Source organism: Anguilla anguilla, chromosome 14 (genome assembly GCF_013347855.1).
Source record: "Anguilla anguilla isolate fAngAng1 chromosome 14, fAngAng1.pri, whole genome shotgun sequence".
In the NCBI taxonomy this organism is placed as follows: domain Eukaryota; kingdom Metazoa; phylum Chordata; class Actinopteri; order Anguilliformes; family Anguillidae; genus Anguilla; species Anguilla anguilla.
In genome coordinates this window covers 22,688,714-22,711,726 of record NC_049214.1, presented here as the reverse complement: position 1 = coordinate 22,711,726, position 23,013 = coordinate 22,688,714, and the positions used below count along the sequence as shown (strand labels likewise).

Genomic DNA, 23,013 nt, shown 5'->3' with positions numbered 1-23,013 from the left:
ACCCCAGTGCAGAGCGCTCGCCGCTCGCTGGGTTTCTGGAGCTAAATGGAGCTGTCAGCTCCTGTCTGCGCGATTCCCGCCGTCACGGAGGCAGCCGGCGATGCCGCGTGACGGCGCTCGGCTCGCCGCTCCTCGGAGGCCGCCGCCCCGCGTTTCCCCGCCCATTCATCAGCCGGCCGCGCCCCCGAGCCGCCGGCACGCTTGGCTCGGCGCCGCCGGGAAGCCGGATCACCTTCCAAAACACCGCCGCAGACGACCCGTGGATCAGCGCGAGGTCCGCACCCCGCCCCAACCCCGGCCCAACCCCGCCACCCTTACCTCTGTCCCCTCCCCCCCACCCCCCCCCCAGCCTCCACCCTACACCCGCCACCCCTCCAATTCTGGGGCTGGGCCAGGATGGCCAAACCCCATCTGGAAAGGCCTGCACATTACAGCCTACCTGCTATACCAGAGCTTGCCTATACAAAAACACAGAGACCCAGCACATTACAGTCTACCTGCTATACCAGAGCTTGCCTATACAAAAACACAGAGACCCAGCACATTACAGTCTACCTGCTATACCAGGGCTCACCTATACAACACAGAGAACCCATGCATTACAGTCTACCTGCTATACCAGGACTCTCCTATACAAGAACACAGAGTACCCAGCACATTACAGTCTACCTGCTATACCAGGACTCTCCTATACAAAAACACAGAGACCCCACGCATTACAGTCTACCTGCTATACCAGGACTCTCCTATACAAAAACACAGAGTACCCAGCACATTACAGTCTACCTGCTATACCAGGACTCTCCTATACAAAAACACAGAGAACCCACGCATTACAGCCTACCTGCTATACCAGGACTCTCCTATACAAAAACACAGAGTACCCAGCACATTACAGCCTACCTGCTATACCAGGACTCACCTATACAAGAACACAGAGAAGCTTTGGGAGGTCTGTGTGTGCAACAGGGAACAGGGAGCTCTCTCTGAGCCTTCGGGGGTGCGAGTGGGTGTTGGTGGGGGGGCAGAGAGGTGGCTGAAAACTAGAAGGTGGGAGGACATGGGGGGGGGGGGAGGTTTATAGACGCTGAGGGGAAAAAAGACAACACAAAGACAAGAAACATCCCTGGCAGTGCTGGAACACAATAAATTAATTTAAGTAAAGTGGACGGATGGCTGTGAAACAGCAGGAGATTAAGTTTTCAGTGCTCAAGTGTTTATTTGTGCTTAAAGCCGAGGCGCTTAACGCTAAGAGTCTTTAGCGCAGACCACGTCCCTCAGACACCGAAAAACCCCACCCCTGGTTTGGGTCCAGCACCCCCCCGCCCCCCCAATCCCCAAAAAAACACGGCTTTCAAAACATTTTCCATCCCTTTGCACTGTCCCTGTCCGAATGTTAAATTATACATTAAATACCATTTTGAGATATTAACCTACTTTATTGAATAAGTCGATGAATTATTTGGGTTTGAGAGCATCTTGGCTTCCAGTACTGCCCAGCTGTCATAAACGAGCCGCAGCCCAAATAATCAAAAGCTGTTCCTTCACGCGCTGGGACTTGCTTGGAAGCTACTCTAAGGGAAAAACGCTTCTTTTATACATCAAACAGAATCTCGCTGGTTAAAATTAAATCAGGTATTTAACAGAAAAGCTCATCGTGTAATCTAGGTAATAATATAATGAAGCTTTGCGGTCGATAGCCTTTGTTAAAATAATAAATTAGGCAACGACGGCATTGCGGTGTGTCTTTCATCCCAGCCCCGCGAACAGCCTGATTTTCCTCGCGGACCCGCTGGTGAGAACGCGCAATATCAAAGGCCCAGCGCATAACTGGCACGGCTTTCGCACCGTCGGATCTAGCAGTCATAACCTCCTGTTTCGGGGATAAGCCGCAATTGCATCCACGGGGGATCTTTAAACAGAAAAACAAGCGTGGAAAAAAAAGTAATACCCATTGAGCTGGAAGCGGTGAGAAGCGGGAGGCTTGGGTGAGCTTCAGCGCGAGCGGGAGATGGCATTCTTCCCACCTGCGATGGCATTCGAGCGCGAGATGAGGAGTCAACGAGGGGCCGTTACGTAAACCAACGCCTGTGCTTAATTAAGCACGAGCTATGCGAACTATTCACCCGATATTTTACACTTTATATATCGGCCAAAACGAGGGAGCATACGTTTTATTTTTAAAAACCTGAAGTCTCGAAGGCAAAAGCAGAAATAATTGTCCTTTTTTTCGTTTAAAACGAACCCCTTGGCATGGAGTCATTTTAAAAACAAATATGATTTGCTTTGCAGAATTAATTTCAGAGCATTTTTTTTCAGTTGTAACATTCTTCTCTTGTAACCTTGGTCAACGGTGACTTAGCCGGAGGAGGTCACTGTACAGCCAACAGGTCCAAAAGAAACGTTAGGATTTGATTTAGCCTACGTGTCTTCTGTAACACCGGATCTTAAAATAGTTTTCACAGGCGAATTAACGGGAGCAAAGAAGATGCCAGCAGAGGCCGCAAGTCTACTATTCATATTTGACTAATGATGCCATAAGAAACTACTCTACAAAATATAAAACCAGGCATCGCATTCTCTCTAAACAAGTAACTTCCAAATTATATATAGTATGATATAGTACACTGCTTATGCATGAGCTGATATTAGCAAAAATAAAGGAGGCTGTGTTCTAAATTAACAACCTCGTTAAGGTGAAGAACGCAGAAGGAGGAGGCCCGTGAATCTGTACTTCTGACCAGCAGGAAATGGACAAGCATCTCGGGAGAACGCTCAGCACTGGTCATCGGCACCTGACGCGCCGCACGCTTTTTAAAATGCCAACAGTAACAGTATGACACCGCAAGGGCCGGGTGAAGGCATAGGTGACATTGGTGGATTTCTTGAGTTCTTTATTTAGGGTTTCAGTCTCTTAGATTCTGTTTTTTATTTCTTTTTAAAGAGATATTCACTGGTTCAATTGAACCGGCGTTCAACGGGACTAGAGATTCACTAAGATGAGCCCTACGAAATACACGGTCTTTGACATTCCCTGGAATCTCTGGAAGGTCAGTGGTTAGGTGAGGTGAGGGAAACGGAACACACCTGTCCGGGTCACCAGAGGCAGATACAACCAAAGCACTGCCACACTCTACAGAGCAAAGACACATGCACGCACACACACATGCTCACACACACACACACACAGGCACACACCTTCATGTTAATATCCACACAAACCCAACCAGCAGGAACACAAAAGAAGCACCATTTTGAATCTCAGACGCAGCCCGACTTCCGCATCGCCCTCCGACGCCACGGCACAAAATGGAGACGCGAGAAGACATGACATCACTGCGCGGGCGCGGGTACAGCGGGGGCAAGCGCGAAACCAACCAGCCAGAAAGCAGACTTCTTTTTACTTTCTCTCTCCCTCTCTCCCTCTCTCTCTCTCTCTCTCTCCCCTTCTCTGCAATCCATCAGAGTTGATAGAGCTAATCCCCTTTCTTATATAAATAGCTGGCGGTGGGAGGGGGGGGGGGCGCGGGCGCGTGCCGCTCCCGCCCGTCTGTCCCCGGAACGGCGGCCAGGACGGGCGGAGTGTTGGCCGGGCGCGCGGGACTGCCTGGGGCCTGCCGCCGTGCGGCCGCGCCGCCGCCAGTACAGATGGAGGGCAGAACCGGGCAGTGCCAGCTTGTCAGCCGGATTAAAACGACTCATTTATTCGCTGAAGAATCTCGCAAAGCGACTGGGCGGGTGGAGGTGGGGGAGGGGGGAGGAAAGGTGTGGGCGACACGGGGTAGAGAGGAGAGGGGGAGTGGGTTTGGGTGGGGGGTGGGGGGGTGGAAGGTGTGGGTGATACGGGGTAGAGAGGGGAGGGGGAGTGGGTTTGGGTGGCGGGGGGTGGGGGGTTGGGATGAGGGATTTCTAAACTAACGCCCCCCCCCCTCCCCCTCCCACCCGACGCCGGCCCGCGCCTCAGGTTCTTACTCTGGGCCCCTCGGCCCGGGGCCTCCGCCTGGCGGGGTCTGCCAGAAGCCATTACGGCGGTGTGCGGAAGCGGGCCGGCGGGGCGCCGCACCCCCCCGCTCCGGGTGACAGATTGCAGCCCGGCGCCGCCGGCGGAGGAAGCCGATTGGCTGGGACGGCCAGGAAGCGTGTGCTGAGGGAGGGGCTGGGGGGGTGTGGAGGAGGAGGAGTGGGGGGTGGGGGTGGGGGGGAGAAGATGACAAGCACTGGCTGCGTGACCTTTTGCACCGGCTGAATTACTTTAAGATGCCCCCCCCCCCCACCCCCTCGCTCAGAATTCCAGACTTAAGACTTATCCTGGCAGCGGGGGCCACCGTGGTGTGGGCAGCCTGTACACAGATGCCAGGGCGAGGGTCAGGGAGGGGTCTCGCCCCCGCCCCGCCCACCAGGGGCCCCCGGCTGACCTTTTCGGACCGGCACCGTCCCGCGGGGAGAAGCTGGTGAGGACGGGATGGGGGCAGAAGGAGGGGCAGGGTGTGGGGGCGCTTTTTGGAAAGGGGACCGTGATGCCCCGTGCCTTGTGCCCTGCGGTGAGGGGGCAGCTGCTGTGGCGTTTGGGGGGCACTTTTAAAAAGCTCAGATGCCAACCGCAGCGACTCTCACTCCCGCCTGACCCGCCAAAGTGCACGCGCGCCTTCACCATCGTCATCCTCCCAGTCTGACCTCTGTCTGAACCTGTTAACGTTATTTAAAAACGTCGATATCGCTGGTCTCCTTGTTAAATGCCTTCGACAAGTACCAGTTGGGACAAAGTGTTCGACAGCAGATACAGAAGAAACAAGAAGCTGCTGGTTAGGCTATTTCCAGGTCTGGTAAAATCTGAACGCATTATGCAGTATACAGTATGCAGGTGTCAGTTCTTACCACACGAGCAGAACATTTGTGTCAGCGTAGAAGCGTAGAAGAACTCTCTTGTTTACAAGCCACTGCAATATTTCTACCCAAACCTTGCAGCTTCTAACAGTGACTGCAGATATCAAGCATACTTTTACTGTGCAGAGATCGCGCTCCAGGTAACCCTCTGGTGCGGCAATCACAGAACCAAAGAGCGGTCAACACTGTTAACTGTTACTGAGCAAATTACATTTTGTATTTGCCATTTCACGTACTTACTCAACGGAGTAATTTCGCAGCTGAGCAAAACGCACGTTAAAAACACGCCAAAAACATGTTAAAAACATATTAAAAACACGCTAAAAACATGTTGAAAACACACGTAGCGGCCGCCTCACTGTTTCCAGGCGAGTCGGAAGCCCAGACACACGCGGCTGCTTTGACCTTCAGTCAGGTGCTCTGACCTCCAAAACTGGGCGCGATTTAACTGAAAGAACACAGGTGATGACAGGCCCCGCGAACAGGTAAGCCAGAGACGGTTATAAATACTGCTATTCCGGGAAATAAAAAAGGGGTCGTTTTACCAGTCCGCTCCTCAGAAAGACAGAGCGGATGTATATAAATATGTGTACCTGCATTATTTTCTAATGGCAAGATCAGTCAACACCGGAATCCTTCCACCGTCTGGATCCCAGTTCCTCGTGTCACAACCAGGCCAAGAGGAAGGAGGGAGGGAGAGAGGGAGAGAGGGAGGGAGGAGAGCGGGATACAGACACTGGAAGGGCTTTATCGGGTCTAATTACTCCCGATAGCTGTAATTTACAGGTTGGCAGCGGGGGGAAATGGGCAAGATTCACACTTCCGCGGGTCAGCATCTGTCGCCATTACTGAGCGCGGGTCCCGGCGACGGCCGGGCGGCGAGCGGGAGGAAGCGGTAAACAACAAACCGCGTGTGACAGATTAGCCCCGCGCGCTAAAGGACCTTCCACTGACACATCATCCCTCTCACTCCGTGAGCGCGCTTCTGAGCAGCTGTCATCAGCGGAGCGGGGGCGTGAGTGTGTGTGTGTGTGTGTGGGAGTGTGTGTGTGTGTGTGTGGTATGTGAGTGTATGTGTGTGCGCGTGTGTGTGTATGTGAGTGTGTGTGAGTGTGAGTGTGTGTGCGTGCGTGTGTGTGTGTGGTATGTGAGTGTATGTGTGTGCGATTGTGTTTGTGTATTTGTGTGTGCGTGTGCGTGAGTGTGTGTGTGCGTGTGTGAGTGCGTGTGTGCAAGCATGTGTGTGTGGGTGTGTGTGCATGCGTCAGTGTGTGTGCGTGTATGGTGTGTGTGTGTGGTATGTGAGTGTATGTGTGTGCGATTGTGTTTGTGTATTTGTGTCTGAGTGTGCGTGAGTGTGCGTGCTTGTGAGTGCGTGTGCGTGTGTGAGTGTTTGTGAGTGTGTGGTATGAGTGTGTGTAAGTGTGTGTGAGCATGTGTGTGTGGATGCGTGAGTGTGTGTGTGCGTGTATGGTGTGCGGTATGTGCGTGTGTGTGTGTTTGTTCCACTTCCAGAAAGAGGGGAAGGATGGAGGGAGGGAGAAGGAAGTGACCTCTTTAAGCAGCCGGCCTCCCTTGTCTCTTTAGAGAACAGAAACCAGGGCGGGTTCATCTCCAGACGCACTTTATAACGCAGGTTATTTATTTATTTCTGCTGACTTTAGTAATCGCAGTCGGTTTTTCTCTATTTAGGTCCGCGTTACAGATTGCAGGCGTCTCGCTGATGCGGGGGTTTTAGTTCCATTTTTGTCGGCGTGTGTGGCAGAGGAGGCCACGGGGGTGTGTGTGGGGGGGGGGGGGTGTGGGGGGGAGCGCGCACGCGCTCCAGTGCTAACGCTAACCGAAAAAGCTCCCCGTCCCGGGTAGAACCACCCGAGGTGACACAGCGGAGAGGAGTGGGGGATTAAACTCTGTGCGAGGGGAGGGGTGGGGGGTGTGGGGGTTGGACCCCATGCAGACCTTCCATAAAACGCAGAAGCACCTCTTGGTTGAGGGCAGGGCCAGCAGGGACGGTGGGGCCCCAGTAGCTTTTCGGGGGGCTGTGATGCTTCACGTGCTGGGTCTTCATCCGATGGACTCTCCTGTAGAAGGGTTAAGGCTGGGGTTGGGGTTAGGTTTGGGATTGGGATTAGGGGTAGGGCAGAGTTTTGGGTTGAGGTTAGGGTTAGAGTTGAGGTTGGGGTTGGAGTTAGGGTTGAGTTTGGGGTGGGGGTTAGGGTTGAGGTTAGGGTTGGGGTTAGGGTTGAGGTTGGGGTTGAGTTTGGGGTTGGGGTTAGGATTAAGGTTGGGGTTGAGGTTGGAGTTGGGGTTAGGGTCCTTCCAGGATTAAACAGGACATCTTTAATATGATAATGAAGTGCTGACAAATAAGGTTGCCAGATGCCTGGTTTTTGATACCCGAATGTCCAGTTTTCAAATTATTTGTCCAGGTCCGGGTAGTGGTCCCGACAGGACAACATAAATGACGAGCAACCCCTTGTCCACAAACGGTTCCCATAGCGTGTATGGATGCATGTGGCCGTGTTTCCGGTCCGGTTTCAGCAAGTTATAAATCTGGCAACCCAACTGACAAACCAATGGAGTTCACGTTAGAAATCCTCAGTTTTGTTTAAATGAATCAGCCCCGAGCATGTCCTTTTAAAGGAGTCTCACCCACGAGGGGACGACACTAACCATCTCCAGCAGAAAAAAACCCAACATTCGAAAAGCGGCAACCAACACCTGACACATGAGCACAAGCAAAGACACACGACTGGATTGCCAAGACTTCCAAGAGTTAAGAGCTCGGGGGAAAGTAACATTACCGCCTCAGCAAATACAATGTTCCATGGCTGTTCGCCGGTATCGGCCTCTGCATCTGAGAGGGGCAAAGAACTCTGCCTAACCGGACGGGGGATGATGAACAGCCGAAACGCTGGACCGGAGCCTGCCTCGCCCCGCCCTGCCCCGCCCCACCCTGCTCTGCCCCGCCCCGCCCTCGTCAGGGGCAGCAGGCGATGCGGAACGGCCCGTGCTCGAACCCGGGTGACAGCTGGGCGGCCGCTCCACAGCCCTCTGCCCCGGGGCAGACACAAAGGCCCCCCCGCCCACGCGCCCCGTCCCATCACCAAACGCATCCATAACCCTGCCCCGCTGCCGGGACCCAGGCCCGCGCCCGGACTGTCCCGCCTGACACCGCACCCGTCCCGGGACCCGCTCCCCCAAGCGGACATATGGACGGCCGCCACTCCCCCATTAGTGCTCTCGGGGGGGGGGGGGGGTGGGGGGGGGGGTGTGGAGCAGAGCCTCTGGCCCCCCCGGCCCACCGCTGGCACTGCCGCAGGACACGTCCTGCCCACCACCAGCTGGCACGGCCACGGAGAGAGGACAGGGGGCACCCCCCCCACCAGCCACCTGCGAGAGACGGGGAGAGAGAGTACAGTGTCCCACACACAAACACACACATCACGCATACACGCATATACACACATACACACACACACACGCACGCGCGCGCGCGCGCACACACTCACTCTCTCACACACACATACACACATGCACGCACGCACACACTCTCTCTCTCACACACACACACACACATACACACACACGCACGCACCTGCGCGCACACACACACACACACTCGCTCTCTCACACACACATACACACACACACACGCACGCACCTGCGCGCACACACACACACACTCGCTCTCTCACACACACATACACACATACACACACGCACGCACGCACACACACACACACTCTCTCTCACACACACATACACACACGCACACACACACACTCTCTCTCTCACACACACACACTCTCTCTCACACACACACACACACACACACACACACTGATGCGACTTCACCATGCCCATACAGCAAGCAAAGCGAGCCAGAGCTGCAGTTTTCATGAGACAAGAGGACCATACTGGGACAGAAATTAAGACATTTAACTTCAGTCGTTTTTTTACTGCACAGAAACGTTTATCGGTGCTGTACGGCTGCAGAAAGGCCAGCCGGAGAAACGAGGTGCGCGGCTCACCTGCGTTTCGGTTTGTGGCGGCCAAAACCGCGACCGGCCTGCCGTTTCCGCACACGGTCCCGATCCCGCGGTACCACGCTGTCAGAGAGAGGCCAGCCAAAGGTGCCGAATGGGGGGGGAGCGGCGGAGGGGTGGAGGGGGCGTGGAGAGGTGGAGGAGGGGGGTTTAGGCATGTTTTGCGAGGCAGCAGGGCTCTTGTCCTTGTCCCTGCACATCGAAGTGGCGGAGAGCGGCGGCTAGAACTCTGCACCCGCACAGCATGCTGGGAAAACGACCAGGTCCAAGGCCCCTCAAACTGGGGCAGGAGAACGGACCGCGCGGCGCGGAGAGGACGGAGAGACGGAGGGGGAGACGAGAAAAAAGAGACAGAGCAAAAGAGAAGAGGGGAGGAAAGAAGGGAAGAAGGTGAGACAGAAGGACGGAGTGGAAAGCAAAAGAGAGCGAGAAAAAAGAAAGAGACAGAGAGGGGAAAAAATCAGCGCCTCATGAGGGAATGTCAGTGTTTCAGTCTGTACCTGCCACTACAGGACCTGAGGCCTTTGTTAATTAATCATTATCCAGGATTAATAATGTATCGACTATCACTGAGTATATACGCTAACTCTTAGAAATGTAACTGCTGCACAACAGTAACTGCTAATGAGGATTCAGAAAATTCATAAATAAAGAAGTCGTCATAGTTACCAGAGGAGGTTTCGATTTTTATCAGCATTAATGAACTTGATCATTGTAAACGGATTATGAATGCTTAGTGAAAATACATCAAAAGCATAAAGCGGGTGTTCAGCTGTATTTGTAGTGTTAAAACTCTTTATACAGAGTAACCCATGTCTGTTCTGCCTCACACAGTGCACTTAAGGTCACCGTCTGCTTTTGATGATGTACTGTATTCAATAATGGTGAATTCATGGGACCTTGAAGTGCTCTCTAAAAGAGAAAAACGTATTTTAGAATTCAGTCTCGTTGTAAATCACAGTACTGATGTACCCTTCGCTGAGGCTCTCCTCAGCGAATCAGCCAAAAGCAGTAAATCAGGATCTCATAGCCCATGAGCCAGGTGGGAAACCAAAACCAGAGCAGGCCCCAAAGCTTGAACTGGTGTGTGTGTTTAGATGTTTAACCCTGGGACACCAGGCAAGTAGAGGCTCTGGGCAATCAGTGACAGCAATCAGTGATTAATTTATTGAAAACCAAAAATTCAACTGGCTTTGCAGGCCAGATCCCTGACCAGGCCAAAGGCATTCAGTCATACTCTAAACACCCAAACCAAAAGCAGGCTTTTGGGTTATCATGGTTGGTTTTGGTTTCAACTTTAAGTGGCACATGGTGATTAGCAACAGGGTGCTGGTTCACTGCCGACTGGTTGAAAATCTGTAGAAGAATGACATCATTGGTTTTTTTTTTTTTGCATTCGGTGAATAGCACTGTCGTGTCACAGGTTTGAATCCCGGCCAGGGCCTTTCTGTGTGGAGTTTGCGCACGCAGCGCTACAGGAGCGAGCGAGCGCTGGGTGGAGGAGGGGTGTGTCTCTCACTGATTTAAGCCAAACTGTCACAGTTTTTGATTGGTTCAGAACCAGAGTTTTCCCCTGGTCGCAATTTTCAAGACCCAGGGCAGAATTCCTGATTTTAGGAGAGCAGAGTGCAACATCCTCAAAAGGAAAACAGAGGTTTGTGTTTGGGGAGGGGGGGGGAGCAGAAAACAAACCCTAATTAAACACTGGACTGCCAAATAAACACGTGCACTTGGGATTACTAAACTGTGCCAGGAACATTTTTCCTCTTCCCATTCTCCTTTTTCCAACTGCAGAGTGTGTTTCCGACAAGACGATACTTGAGATGCATGAACGCAAGGTGCGTAACTAAAGGGGGGGGGGGGGGGCACTCCAAAGGGGCACTTTAAAGAGGGACAGAGGGTTTCTATGGGAGGCGACCGAAAGAATAAAGAATAGAAATGGTCTCTAACTTTTACACCACAGTCATATTATGGGATGTCTCGTAAAAGGTAAATCAACATAAACAAAATCGCAGAGAGAAAAGGGTCGCTGTGCAAATAGGAGAGAAGGTGTACGCAAAAAGAAGGGCACACCAGAGGAAAGACGGAAAAATAGAGAGAGAGAGAGGGAGAGAGAGAGAGAGAGAGAGAGAGAGCTTATGGAGGCGACTGGGTGAGGAACAGCCGGTCAGAACTCGTTAAAAACAACTTCAAACAGACCCTGCAGAAAGAGCAGATTTCAGGGCAAGGAAGACCTTAAATACCCAGACTGAGAGCTGGCACATTCCCTTCTGAACCAGAGGGTCATAGCGGAATCCAACGAACACTACAGACCAGGGTCACTGAACAAAACATATCCTGTGAATACAGACTCAATGGGCCTCATTTTCTTAAATTATTCTTACTTTGATTCTTAAGAATGTTCCAATGAAAATACTATATGAGATTCATGACACATGGCAGCCCTTTGGTTTTGTGCATATCCCAGGCGTATGAGATGATGACTGTTAGCTGTTTGTAAATTTTATGTGCAATGTGATTTGCATAAGGAAACAGCCATGAATAAGTACAGATAAGAAAATAATGATGAATTCCGAAATGTTCTCGGAAACGTTCTTATACACAGTTTATGATCAAAAGTGATCTTTCACACGTTTCGTGAATGAGGTCCAATAAGGGGAACAGGCACCTGTGGGTCCATCTCTCATTGTTTAAAAAGGAAATTTATAAATAAAAGAGGAAAATCTTTTTTCCCAATACTTCATTTTCAGCCGATAATGTTATAAAAGAGGCCACAGAAACTGAATTCCATGGTTATCACAACTACTACAAGTAACTATCAGGGAAGTGCATATATGGCTAGGCCTGCACCTTGCTCGTGGTGTGTAACACAAGATTGGCTTTTGTAATTACACGTTTCCAAAACAATTCTGACCTATTCAAACAACTGTGGGCTATTAGTTACACCGCGCCGGCTTACGGTTACAAAGAGCGTCCATGTTTGACCGCGGTGTCTACATACATAGGTATGTTTCCCACTTAAATAAACAGTCCTCTGTTTAAAGCTATCAAATTTCGCTAACTTTACAGTCGGATGGGAAAGAGCAGGCTACGCAGAGGTGCTGGCCTGGTGGATCTGAAAATGTGACACGGATAAGTCGGTGACCATAAGGGAGGAATTTGATGAACACATAATAAGACAGTTCATGACAGCTCCTGGGAAACAAATCTTAAACCATGGCCCGAGATACATTGCCTGCTTGTAAAATATTAATCCGCGACACGTTTAATTAAAAATGTAAGAAGTTATGAAGGCCCCATTTATATATCAGGCGTAATACCCAACAATTAGTTGGGCGCTAACAAAGCCGAGAAACTATGTATTTAAAACAGCGGAACCAGTTTACAGTGTATATTCCTCCGACATAATTATTAATGCTCGTTTTTTTCCGATAGAAAAATTCCCTTGTAATATACAATAACATGGAAACAACGGACCGCTCCCCTGCCAGTCTACAGCTTGATAAAAAGAGCGTGGGGACTTCCCGTCCAGTTGTCAGTAGGCTTAATTCTGCAGAGCTGATTCAGCTATTGTACAGATGTAGGAAAAGGTTGATCGGGCCAATCATTGCGTGGTAATCCTAACCAGTGGGGAAGCCTATTTAGGTTTATTTAGTGATGCGTTCTATTTATAAAAGCGAACCATGTCAGAGAGGAGTGAATAATTCAGCCCTTTTAAAAGCATTGTTTTCATGGTTTCGTCCGGTGAGCTCAGCTGCACTAGAAGGGTACAATTACCTGGTCAAAACAGATAACGCGGGTCAATTTAATCAGCTCGCGCGCCCCATCTCACATTCGAACACGAAAGTGTTTTAGACGTCTGCGCACAGAGACGCGCTCACAAAATCCATTAAATTCTCTACACTGAAACGTAATAGGTGAGCTAGCTCTAGGCCTAATTAGTCCAACTAAAATGCATGTTAGTGCGAAAAAATTTTTTTTCTGAAATGCGCTGAAAATTCTATTTAAAATCTTTCTCTGTAGGAACGAAAATGACCTGTCCTTGAAGACTGTTTACCGGATTTGCCCGGATTTTGGGTATGACCCCTGGGCTGTGAACTTTAAAGGCCAAAGTACGTGGGACGCGCGGAGCGCTTTGCCTCGAGTAGGCAAAATGAGTAAATACGTAGCACATTTTTTATTTAGTCTACTTAGTTTATAGGCTAATTCAGCTATTCTCTAATCGCCTGGTTTATGGTAATAATGACAATGATAACAATAATGATCACCGTCATCATCATTGTCGTCATCGTCGTTATTTTTATTAGCCTATTGTAGATTGTCGTTGTAGGCTACTATAGTAGTTTTATAAATAAGGGGACCACTGGTATTTTCTTGACGACTTCAGTTCTGCACACGACCCAGGGCGTAAAAACACAACGGGCCTCATTCACGAAACATGCGTACGATCACATTGCAAACTGTATGTAAGAACGTTTCCACGAGCATTATCGCATTCATCATTTTTTTCTTATCTGTACGCGACTGGGCATAAAATTTACAAACAATCAGCATTCATCATCTCATACACCTGGGATATGCACAAAAACAAAGTTCTGCACATGTGTCATGAATCCCATATTGGTTTTTCGTAGGAACATTTTTAAGAACAAAAGTTTTGTGAATGAGGCCCAATGAAACAAAAAAATACCACAATCTTGCAGAAAATATTTAACATTTACCACCTCCACTTAGTAGCATATCCTGTGCAACCACAGTCATACTGAGGCAACATTAAATTGAAATTGTAAATACATTGATTGTTCACATATAATTGTAGCACTGTGAATGAAATTATAATTGTCAAAGAATGATCCCATTATAATAATAATAATAATAATAATAATAATAATATAATTGTAGTAATAATAATCATTATTATTATATCACAACAACAACAGTAATAATAATAACAATAATTATTATTATTATTATTTGTAGTTCTGTTACTGTTTGCACCTGTATTCCTTTGAATTATTTGCTTACTATACTAACTAGGCTACGATTTAAAATAAAAAATACAACATTGCTAATTAAAGTCGGCCATTCTAAAACAATAATTTCGTTTTCCTACATTTTTTTTTGTAGCCTAAAGCGCCTTTTACATAAACTGTCACAAAGACAGCTATACAGAAAAACAAGAAATTGGAAACTTGGGAAAGACTGCGCCTGAATCCCCAAAACACCAGCAAGTGTTAAAAATCACGTTCAAGTTCAGCAGGCGCGCTTACCCAAAGAAAGATGTATAATAATAATAAAATAATAATAATAATACCCTTAAATGTGTTTCCAAATTACAGGACAGCAATGTGAGTAGTTGTAAAAGGGGACGTCGCGGCATAAATTGCAAATACAGCCCAATCTGGCAACCTACGTTTTTAAACCGCTGTTACAGGATGTCCCGCCTTCACCATGAGTGCAACTTCCTGGAGACACAGCTCTTGTTTTCATTTGGAGGAAAATGGCGGCTTCGAGCCCGGATCGTGCTCCGGGCAGAGGAGAGACTGAAACCGAGCCGGACACCGGCACATTGACAGGACATGGACCGATCGTAAAGAGAGAGCCAGTACTGAAGCTCTTAAGTCCGGTGTGCGGCCTGGAACCGCTATCTTGGTCAGAAGACCACAGAATATCGGCCTCTTGTACAAATAGTATTTCTCTAATGGAAATGGTGTGCGACATTCACAGCTATAGCCGAGACCTGATCATACATCGGACCTCCATCCCCGTGCCAGAAGACGTTTGTGTGCTACAGGTATATAAAATATTTGGGAATGGCTGCGTACCGGCTGCGCAGTCCTGGCTGCACGCGCGCTCACTCCAGAGGCGCCTGTCACTCTGCACAGAAGTTATAGTTTTGTTTTCCAAGGGGCATGTCGTGCTAACTGGGTCATTTCATTCAGAAGTGTAAAATGGTTTTGGGTTTGCAAGAGTTGTCTCCGTTCACTGTGATCGGTAAACTACGGCAGTTTTTTTTCTTCGACATGTTTTACTCGGGCAGTGTAGCGGCGAATCTATGCGGCGCCGCCGTTGAAACGTGGTTATCGTTTACAGTTGATCCATTGGTCAGTCCTGCGCGAAAAACTAGTTGGCAGTTAATTTCCGTTGCAAGCTAGGTACCACTACTCTTAAGAAGATTATTTCCCTGGCAAATCTCCTTTGTTTTAAGGAGTTATGGTTGATATTTGAGTTATCTAGTTAGCTGCGTGGTGTTCCAGTAATTTCTGCGTCAACGTGTGTCATAAATGCACGTAAAACAACTGCATTTGTTCAGTGAAGAGCCTCTAGTTGGTGGCAATGAAATGATTTCCCCAGCAGTAATGAAACCTTAGATTTATTTTTCTGTTTTTTCATCTGACTGCCCATGCTAAATCCTTGTCATACCTGCTCCTGTGTGTACGTTCGTGGGCTATGTCCTTCCCGTCCCCGCTTCCTGTACGTTCGTGGACTATGTCCTTCCCGTCCCTGTTTCCTGTACGTTCGTGGACTGTGTCCTTCCCGTCCCCGCTTCCTGTACGTTCGTGGGCTATGTCCTTCCCGTCCCCGCTTCCTGTACGTTCGTGGGCTATGTCCTTCCCGTCCCCGTTTCCTGTACGTTGACGGATTCCCGCTCCGCAGGTTGGCCCCGAGCGAGAAGTGCAGGAGGCGAAGGAGAGGTTCGCCGGCTCCGACGACCCGGCGGTGAGCCAGGCCTTCATGCTGGACCGCACGATGAACCCCGCCGTGGGCGCGCTGCCGCCCCTGAGGGGCACCAAGTACACCAGCTGGTCCCCTCCGGGCTGCGACGGGAACGGGCGCTGCCTGCTGGCCGTGCTCACGCTGGACGGGCGCCTGACCGTGCAGAGCTGCGGGCGGAGGATGCGCTGGACGCCACTGGCGGACCTGACCGAGCTGTACGGGCGCTCGCTGGCGGAGCAGGGCTACGCGCCGCCCGGCGCCGAGCCCCCGCTGGGCCCGCCCGACCAGCTGCCCGAGCTGCGGCGGCGGCACCGCATGCAGGCGCCCGTGCGCATGGAGTGGTCCAGCGTGTGCGCCACGCAGCGGGTGCAGACCAACAACGAGTGCAAGGACGTGGGCACCGTGCTGCTGGCCGTGCTGATGGAGAACGGCGACCTGGCCGTCTGGCACCTGGCCCTGCCCTTCCTGGGGCCCGACTCGGTGGTGTCCTGCAGCACCCTGCCCTCGGGCGTGGCCCGCCCCAGCGCCCTGGCCTGGTGGGAGTACCAGCACGGCGGGCGCCGGATGAGCGGCCTGATCGTGGGCAGCTCGGCCGGGCCGGTCAAGATCCTGCCCGTCAACCTGAAGGCGGTGAAGGGCTGCTTCACCCTGCGGCAGCCCGTGGTGCTGTGGCAGGAGGCGGACCAGATCCCCGTGCTGGGCGTGCGCTGCGTGTCGCTGTACCACCCGCGGCAGAAGTGCGACTGCAGCTTGGTGGTGGCGGCGCGCGGGCCCTACCTCTTCTGGTGCCTCCTGCTCATCTCCAAGGCCGGCCTCAACGTCCACAACTCGCACGTCACCGGCCTGCACGCCACGCCCATCGTCTCCATGGCGACCGGCCGCCGGGACGGCGCCGTCTTCACCTGCGCGTCCGACGGCTCCATAAAGAGGCTGACGCCCGTCTTCACCGACGAGGCCGTGACCTTCCGGCAGGAGGCGCTGGAGCTCCCCGAGGGGGTGGCGGGGCGGCGGGTGCACGGCATGGCAGTCAGCCCGTACGGGGCCTACCTGGCCCTGCTCACCTCCGAGGGCATGAGGGGCTGGCAGCACCCGATCTCCCGGGCCCACCAGGTGCAGCTGGTGACGCTGAAGACGGCGGACGCGGCGGCGGGCGAGGTGCTCCGCTCCGGGGTGCAGAGCCTGTTCCGGCAGGCCGACCTGCTGGACCTGGTGCGCTGGAAGGTCCTCCAGGACAAGCGCATCCCTCCCGGCCTGCAGGGGGAGCTGGACGAGAAAGTGTGCGCCTCGGGCAGCGCCTACCTGCGGCGCTTCAAGCTCTTCCTGCTGCGCGTGCTCTACCAGTCGCTGCAGAAGGCCCCGACCGAGGCCCGCTGGCGCCCCGCGCCCAAGACCGCCAAGGTCTTCCTCACGGACGAGGACGGCGACGAGGACGACGGCGAGAGGCCCTCCGAGGGGGCGGAGTCCCAGGGGCAGGAGGGCGGGGCTTCGGAGGAGCAGGCGAGAGAGATCACGGCCATGATTCAGGAGACGGAGACTCACCTGACGCGGGAGCACATGAAGACCGTGCTGGGAGAGGTCTACCTGCACACCTGGATCACCGAGAACACCAGCATCCCCACGCGGGGGGTCTGCGACTTCCTCTCCAGCGACTCCACCTACGAGGACAGGGCAGCTGAGGTAAGAGCACGCAGACACACACTCTTACACATACGCACTCTTACACACACACACACACACACACACACACTAAACTGTGCCAAGTGCTCCGATTACCTACAGACTAGATAGTATCTAACACCGTATCAATCAGGCCTGGTCTTGAAAATCCTCAGAGTTTCTGCCTCTACTACGTGACCTGGCAGGATATTCCGTACATTGACTACTCTTCCTAATGTCTGTAAAAAATTTAACTTTTGCTAATTTCTATTTATGTCTCCTCATTCTACTGACAGAACTCAATCTATTGTGGTTGACTTTGTTAAAGCCCCTTTATGAATTTAAAAGCTCAATCAAATCACCCCTAAGTCTCCTTTTACTAAGCTTGAAGAAATGAAGTATCTTAAGTCTTTCCTCATAGCTTTTATCTTTCATACCAGGAGTCAATTTGGTTGCCCTTCTTTGAACCTTTTCCAGAGCCTTTATATCTTACTTGTAGTACGGTCCCCAGAACATCACACAATACAACCACACAATGTGGTTTAACAAATGTATTGTATAAGATACGTGTAGCTTCCTTGGATTAATACTCAATACTTTTCGTTACAAATCCCAGCATCCCTTTAGGCTTTTTTTCCGGAAAGGCTTTGATCAACCATTACTCCCAAGTCAAATTGAGCACATTGCAATTTTGTTCATCCCCATGTTCCTCCTATGGCTTGGTCTATGGCAAAAACACACTTCCGGTGTTCCTCAGGTGCTGATTGGTCACATCTTCAAGAAGATGAACAAGCAGACCTTCCCAGAGTACTGCAGCCTGTGTAAGGAGGTGCTGCCCTTCAGCGACCCCCGGCAGGCCGTCTGCAGCAACGGCCACATTTGGTTCAGGTATCCGCTCTTTGCTCCCTAAACACCCCTCTTTTACCCCTCTGTACCATTCTTTTACCCCTCTGCACCCCTCTTTTACACCTCTACACCCCTCTTTTACACCTCTACACCCCTCTTTTACACCTCCGCACCCCTCTGTTTCCCCTGTCCACTCTGGGAAAAGGCCGTTCTCTAAGGTTCACTCACACCAGGCAGTCATTGGCCGATTCGACTCTCTGATGCTGTAAACGGTTCTGTGTGGATCGGCAGAATGTCCCGAAGCCCCTCCCCCTAAACCCTGTTTCCCGGGCGACGCGCTCCGCCCTGACGAGCCGCATTCGCTCTTCTCTGTCCCAGGTGTGTGCTGTCGTACCGGGCCTGTCAGTCGCTCGACTACAGACGCTGCCTCCTGGGGGACGGCATCGCCAGGCACCCTGCGCCCGAAGGTGAGACGCTAGATCTCCAGGAACAGCCCTGCCCTAGAACATAATAAGTGAACCCACATTTTAATGGAAGGAATCGGAATTCCAGAACCTCATACGTTTTTTCAGTCTGTCAGATCCTTGTGCGCTTGTAGACGCCAGAAAGGCTGAATTAATGATCTGGTTAGCTGTAGGAATTATGTTTGTGTTTCTGTTCCACTGGAAGGAAAGTTTTGTCAAAGCGGTACATTCTGTGATGATATTAGTGACCTACAATTGAAGGCACCTCTAAATTAGCACGAGCCAAGCACGTTTATGGGTGCATGCAGGACAGGGGTGTTATGAAACTGAATCTTCCTCTTTCTCCTCCCCCCCCCCCCAGACCCAGATTGGATCAAGCGGATATTACAAGGTCCCTGCACCTTCTGCGACTCGCCACTCATTTAGCCTGGGTCTGGCCTGGGTCAGGTGAGGGTCAGGCCTGGGTCTGACCTGGATTTGGCCTGGGTCAGGTGTGGCTCTGGCCTGGGTCTGTCCTGGGTTTAGCTCGGGTCTGGCCTGGATCAGGCCCGGGTCTGTCCTGGGTTTGACCAGGGTCTGGCCTGGATCAGGCCTGAGTCTGGCCTGGGTCGTGCTTTCTTTCTGGGACTCGATGGGCTGTGGTGAAGAGCAGATCCCGCCATCCTCCCCTGCCATTGATGTGACTGATGATGAAGGAGCTGAAGGCAGCGCTCCAGTTCCACGCTGTTCCCCACCGTCCATGTGACCATTACAGAGCTCTGGCCGTTTATAACAGTACAAGCGGCTAAGTTTCCCCCAGTATTGTGCTTGGAACATTGACACGTTACCAACTGATGTTGAGGGGGGAAAAAACAAAAAATCACACAAAAACGTTGCTGACTGTATGAGCTCAGTGAACAGGACTCCGGGCCAATTAGATGAAGCGAGAGCGGGAGAGATGGGGAGCGGCGTTTAAAACCCGACTCGCCCCCCGCCTCCCCCATGGGGCGGGCTCCTAACGAGGTTCTGCTGTAATGAGGTGCGGCTCGGATTCCTCCGCCGGACCCAGGACTCCTTTTAATTAAGGGGCGGGGGGAGGGGGGTAAAGAGTGCACGTTGTTAAATATAATTAACCCTCGTTTGAGAACACGGGTCGGGGGACATCTGCGTCGGCCGCGTAGCCGTGCGCACCCCGCCCCCGATTCCGGTCGCCACGGAGACTGGCGGTTGGCGGCTCCTGATCAGAGGTGCGGTCGGGCGTCGTTGGCGATGGTGGCGCTCTCGCCCGCTGCAGGCTCTGTCAGGTACTGATGACTGACGGCCTTAGGATGCCCGGGCACGGCAGACTCCACATTTCTGTGGTCCATGATGGACTCTAAATGGTTGCCACAGCGACAAGTCCCGCCTACTCGGACACTATTCGACCCGTTTCCTGATCTGCCTCACCCTCCTGAGGTTGTCTGCGGTCACCTCTTCGCTATGCGGTCAGAATTTGCACGTTTTAAGGCAAAGGCTGTTATCACCCAAATATCCGTCTTAATTCTGATGCTAGATGTTATGACTGAGTTTTTTATTTTTTGATGGTCATGTTATCAACCTTTTGTCTGGAAAGCAGCGCATTTCATAAACAAAAACCCGCTTTTCCCACGATACGATGCCGTAATATACGGTTTTGACACAGGAAGCAATCTGTGCAGTACAAAATGAGGCACGACAGGGACGGGGCCACAGGAAGGAGAGGTTGTGGTTTCCCTTTTCCTTTTCAGAACCAAATATGAGCTGAGCGTGACCAAGCTCCCCCTGTTTCTGCCGTCCGGAACCTTCCATTCACAGTGTTTGTTGCCTTTGTGGAAACGCGCTGTCCAGAGCGTACAGTTTTTTTCTCTGAGATATTACGTATTTATTCAGTGGAATTGTTATTGAACCGGTGGGGGTGAATCACCATGGCAACCTCTACAAGGGGCCCAAACTGAGGGCCCCATTTAGAGACACCGCTCTTCTTCCAGTCATGTGCTCACTGCTCAACCAATCGCTGCTCACCGCAGCCTCTTCGTTCTCTCACCCGGTTACGGGTCTTCTGGTGGTGTCGTAGAAAAACTTGAATAAACGGGCGAGAAAACTAGCCGTTAGTAGACCCACGAGGTCTTCAATTTTGGCGGTTCTGTCTGTGGGAGGATTAAAAAAGAAAACGGGTTTTTGGGTGGTTCAGGCCATTCATTTTGCGTGACCTCATACTTTTGCCAAGAATTTGTGTTTTTGCTTCAATTTTATTGTTATTTTGTAAATAAACTGTTCTGGATTTGTATTCGGAGGCTGTGGTGACTTTTGTTCCCCATGAGAGTGAACACCATTGAGAGTGAACTCCATTGCATTCATCGTACACACATAAGACCAAAACACTAACTGCTCCAATTACTGTGACTGCAGTGCATTTTAGTTCTTCTGGCAAAATGACATGTTACATTGGTAATAGCCTTATGGAATGCCAACCACACACAAATGAAAAAGTGAAAACCTGTTGAAATTAATTTTCCAAAATTAAGGGGCAATATATATATATATATATATATATATATATATATATAAATATATAGAAATAAGAGCAATAGAATATTGTAGCACTGAGTATAACTGCAAGTTTAGGATTTTTACTAACAAACTGATTATGTTGAACATTTCTGTAATGCCACATATAAATGTATTACACTATTTAAATGTGCCTGTGTGTATAAATAGTTATCTCTCCATTTCTGGAGAGAAAGTGAAAATAAATAAAAAATTGTGTTTATTTTTTGTTGAGATATAAAAAATGGATTGGAAGAGATCTGCTGTATATTAACTTCTGCTACTGAAACAGAGCCCTCCTCTGTGTTTTAGACCATCAGTGTGTTTTCAGTTCTAAATATTAAACACTCCATTCCCCCGCGTTACTTAAAACCCAGAGTTGTCCGATGAATAAATCAGCTAATTTCGGAATGAAACAGATTGGGGGGGGGGGGGGGGGGGGGGGGGGGGGGGGGGGGGTAGCAGTAGAGATCCCCTAAAAATAAAGAGAGCACAGGGAATATTTGAATATATGGAGATGGTGGGTTTGGGGGGGGCTGGATTTGCTTCATTTTGCCACATAAACCCCACCCTCCAAAACCCCCCTTCCTGAATAAATGTAATGTCTCCCCAGTGTTAAAGAACTCACTGGACCCACATGTCTGGGGCTCCTCTGCAGTAATTAAGTGGGTCTTTTGGGGGGGTGGCAGTCATTCAGACCCGTCTGGGGGGAGTTTTTAAATCAGGCTGTTAACACAGCCCTCTGACCGTTCCTCCCACAGCCCCCCCTCCTCCCTTTCCAGGTGCGGTGCGGGGCGGGGCACTGACCCGTTACCGGTGAGGTGTCGGTTACCGGGGGAGGAGGGGTGGGTATTGGGGGGCAGGGCGAGCCCCCGTGCGTGCACACGCCCTCTGGGGCAGCCCTGATGTCTGCCTCACGCGCGCGGGGACTCCAGCGGGCCATGCTTTACCGCCACATTAATTAGAGCTGTAATTAACGAGGGGCTTCGCCCCGCCCGCTGCCGAGAGGCGGGAGTTGTCGAGGGAACCGCGGGAGCACGGCAGCCATGGATCATCAGAGCGCCTTTCCGCCGGTGAGAAGAATTCTGGGATTTTTAGCGGGGTGGGGGTAGTGTGGATGTTGAGGGGGAGGGGGGGCAGGAATTGATGTATTTGACTGACGTGCTTGGAGCAGGTGTGGGTTACAGGCTCTACAGGTGTACAGACCCCCCCGCTCATCACAGCCAGAAGGGGGTCAGATTCCCCGCTGGGGCGGCAGTGTAGCACAGTGGTTAGGGAACCGGGCTTGTAAGTTTATGGTTTTAGGTTTGATTCCCAGGAGGGGCTGTGGTACCCTTGAGCAATGTGCTTAACCCAGATTGCTTCTGTATATGTCCAGCTGTATAGATAGATTGTGTGTAAATGAACAAGAAGTGTAAAACGGAGAAAATCAAATTACTGTAAATACTACCCAGCATGGGTGCAGTATTGGGGGAGTGGGGTGGGGGTGAGGACAATTCCAAGGGCCCTGACTGACTAAGAATATGAGAACATAGGATTCTCTGGGGTGGTGGGGCCCAATGTGAGATCTTTCCATGGGCCCCAGGATCCCTGGGGGCACCCCAGCCCCCCAGCCCCCCAGCTCATTATTGGGGCGCTTGCGTCACGCTGTCCCGGCTGGACTACCGAAACTCTCTCATTCAGGAAGGTGCTGCTCGTCTCTCCTACGTTCAGCCGAAATGCCTCGCCCCTCCTCACCCCCCTCCCCTGGCTCCCGGGTTTGGCCCGAGACACGTTCAAATGTCTCGTCCTGGGCTGAAATACAATCCCCTCTTTTTGACACCTTACAGTGAAAGGTGAGGAACAAATGTCCA

At 51.3% G+C, this 23,013-nt stretch overlaps 1 protein-coding gene across 1 annotated transcript; it reads left to right on the top strand.

Moving 5' to 3' along the window:
- Positions 1-14,400: 14,400 nt before the first annotated feature.
- LOC118213467 (general transcription factor 3C polypeptide 4-like) lies at positions 14,401-20,900 on the top strand. Its single transcript, XM_035392474.1, has 5 exons — positions 14,401-14,727; positions 15,591-17,327; positions 18,064-18,194; positions 18,531-18,619; positions 18,978-20,900. Exons 1-5 carry the CDS (start codon positions 14,434-14,436, stop codon positions 19,040-19,042), a joined length of 2,316 nt encoding a protein of 771 aa, XP_035248365.1. The 5' UTR covers positions 14,401-14,433; the 3' UTR covers positions 19,043-20,900.
- The last annotated feature ends 2,113 nt before the right edge of the window (positions 20,901-23,013 follow it).

Bases quoted from the DNA above. Each gene is read 5' to 3' on its own strand.
- LOC118213467 (XM_035392474.1), top strand. From the start codon at position 14,434: ATGGCGGCTTCGAGCCCGGATCGTGCTCCGGGCAGAGGAGAGACTGAA. The intron at 17,328-18,063 runs GTAAGAGCACGC...GGTGTTCCTCAG, and splicing joins ACGAGGACAGGGCAGCTGAG to GTGCTGATTGGTCACATCTT. The intron at 18,195-18,530 runs GTATCCGCTCTT...TCTCTGTCCCAG, and splicing joins AACGGCCACATTTGGTTCAG to GTGTGTGCTGTCGTACCGGG.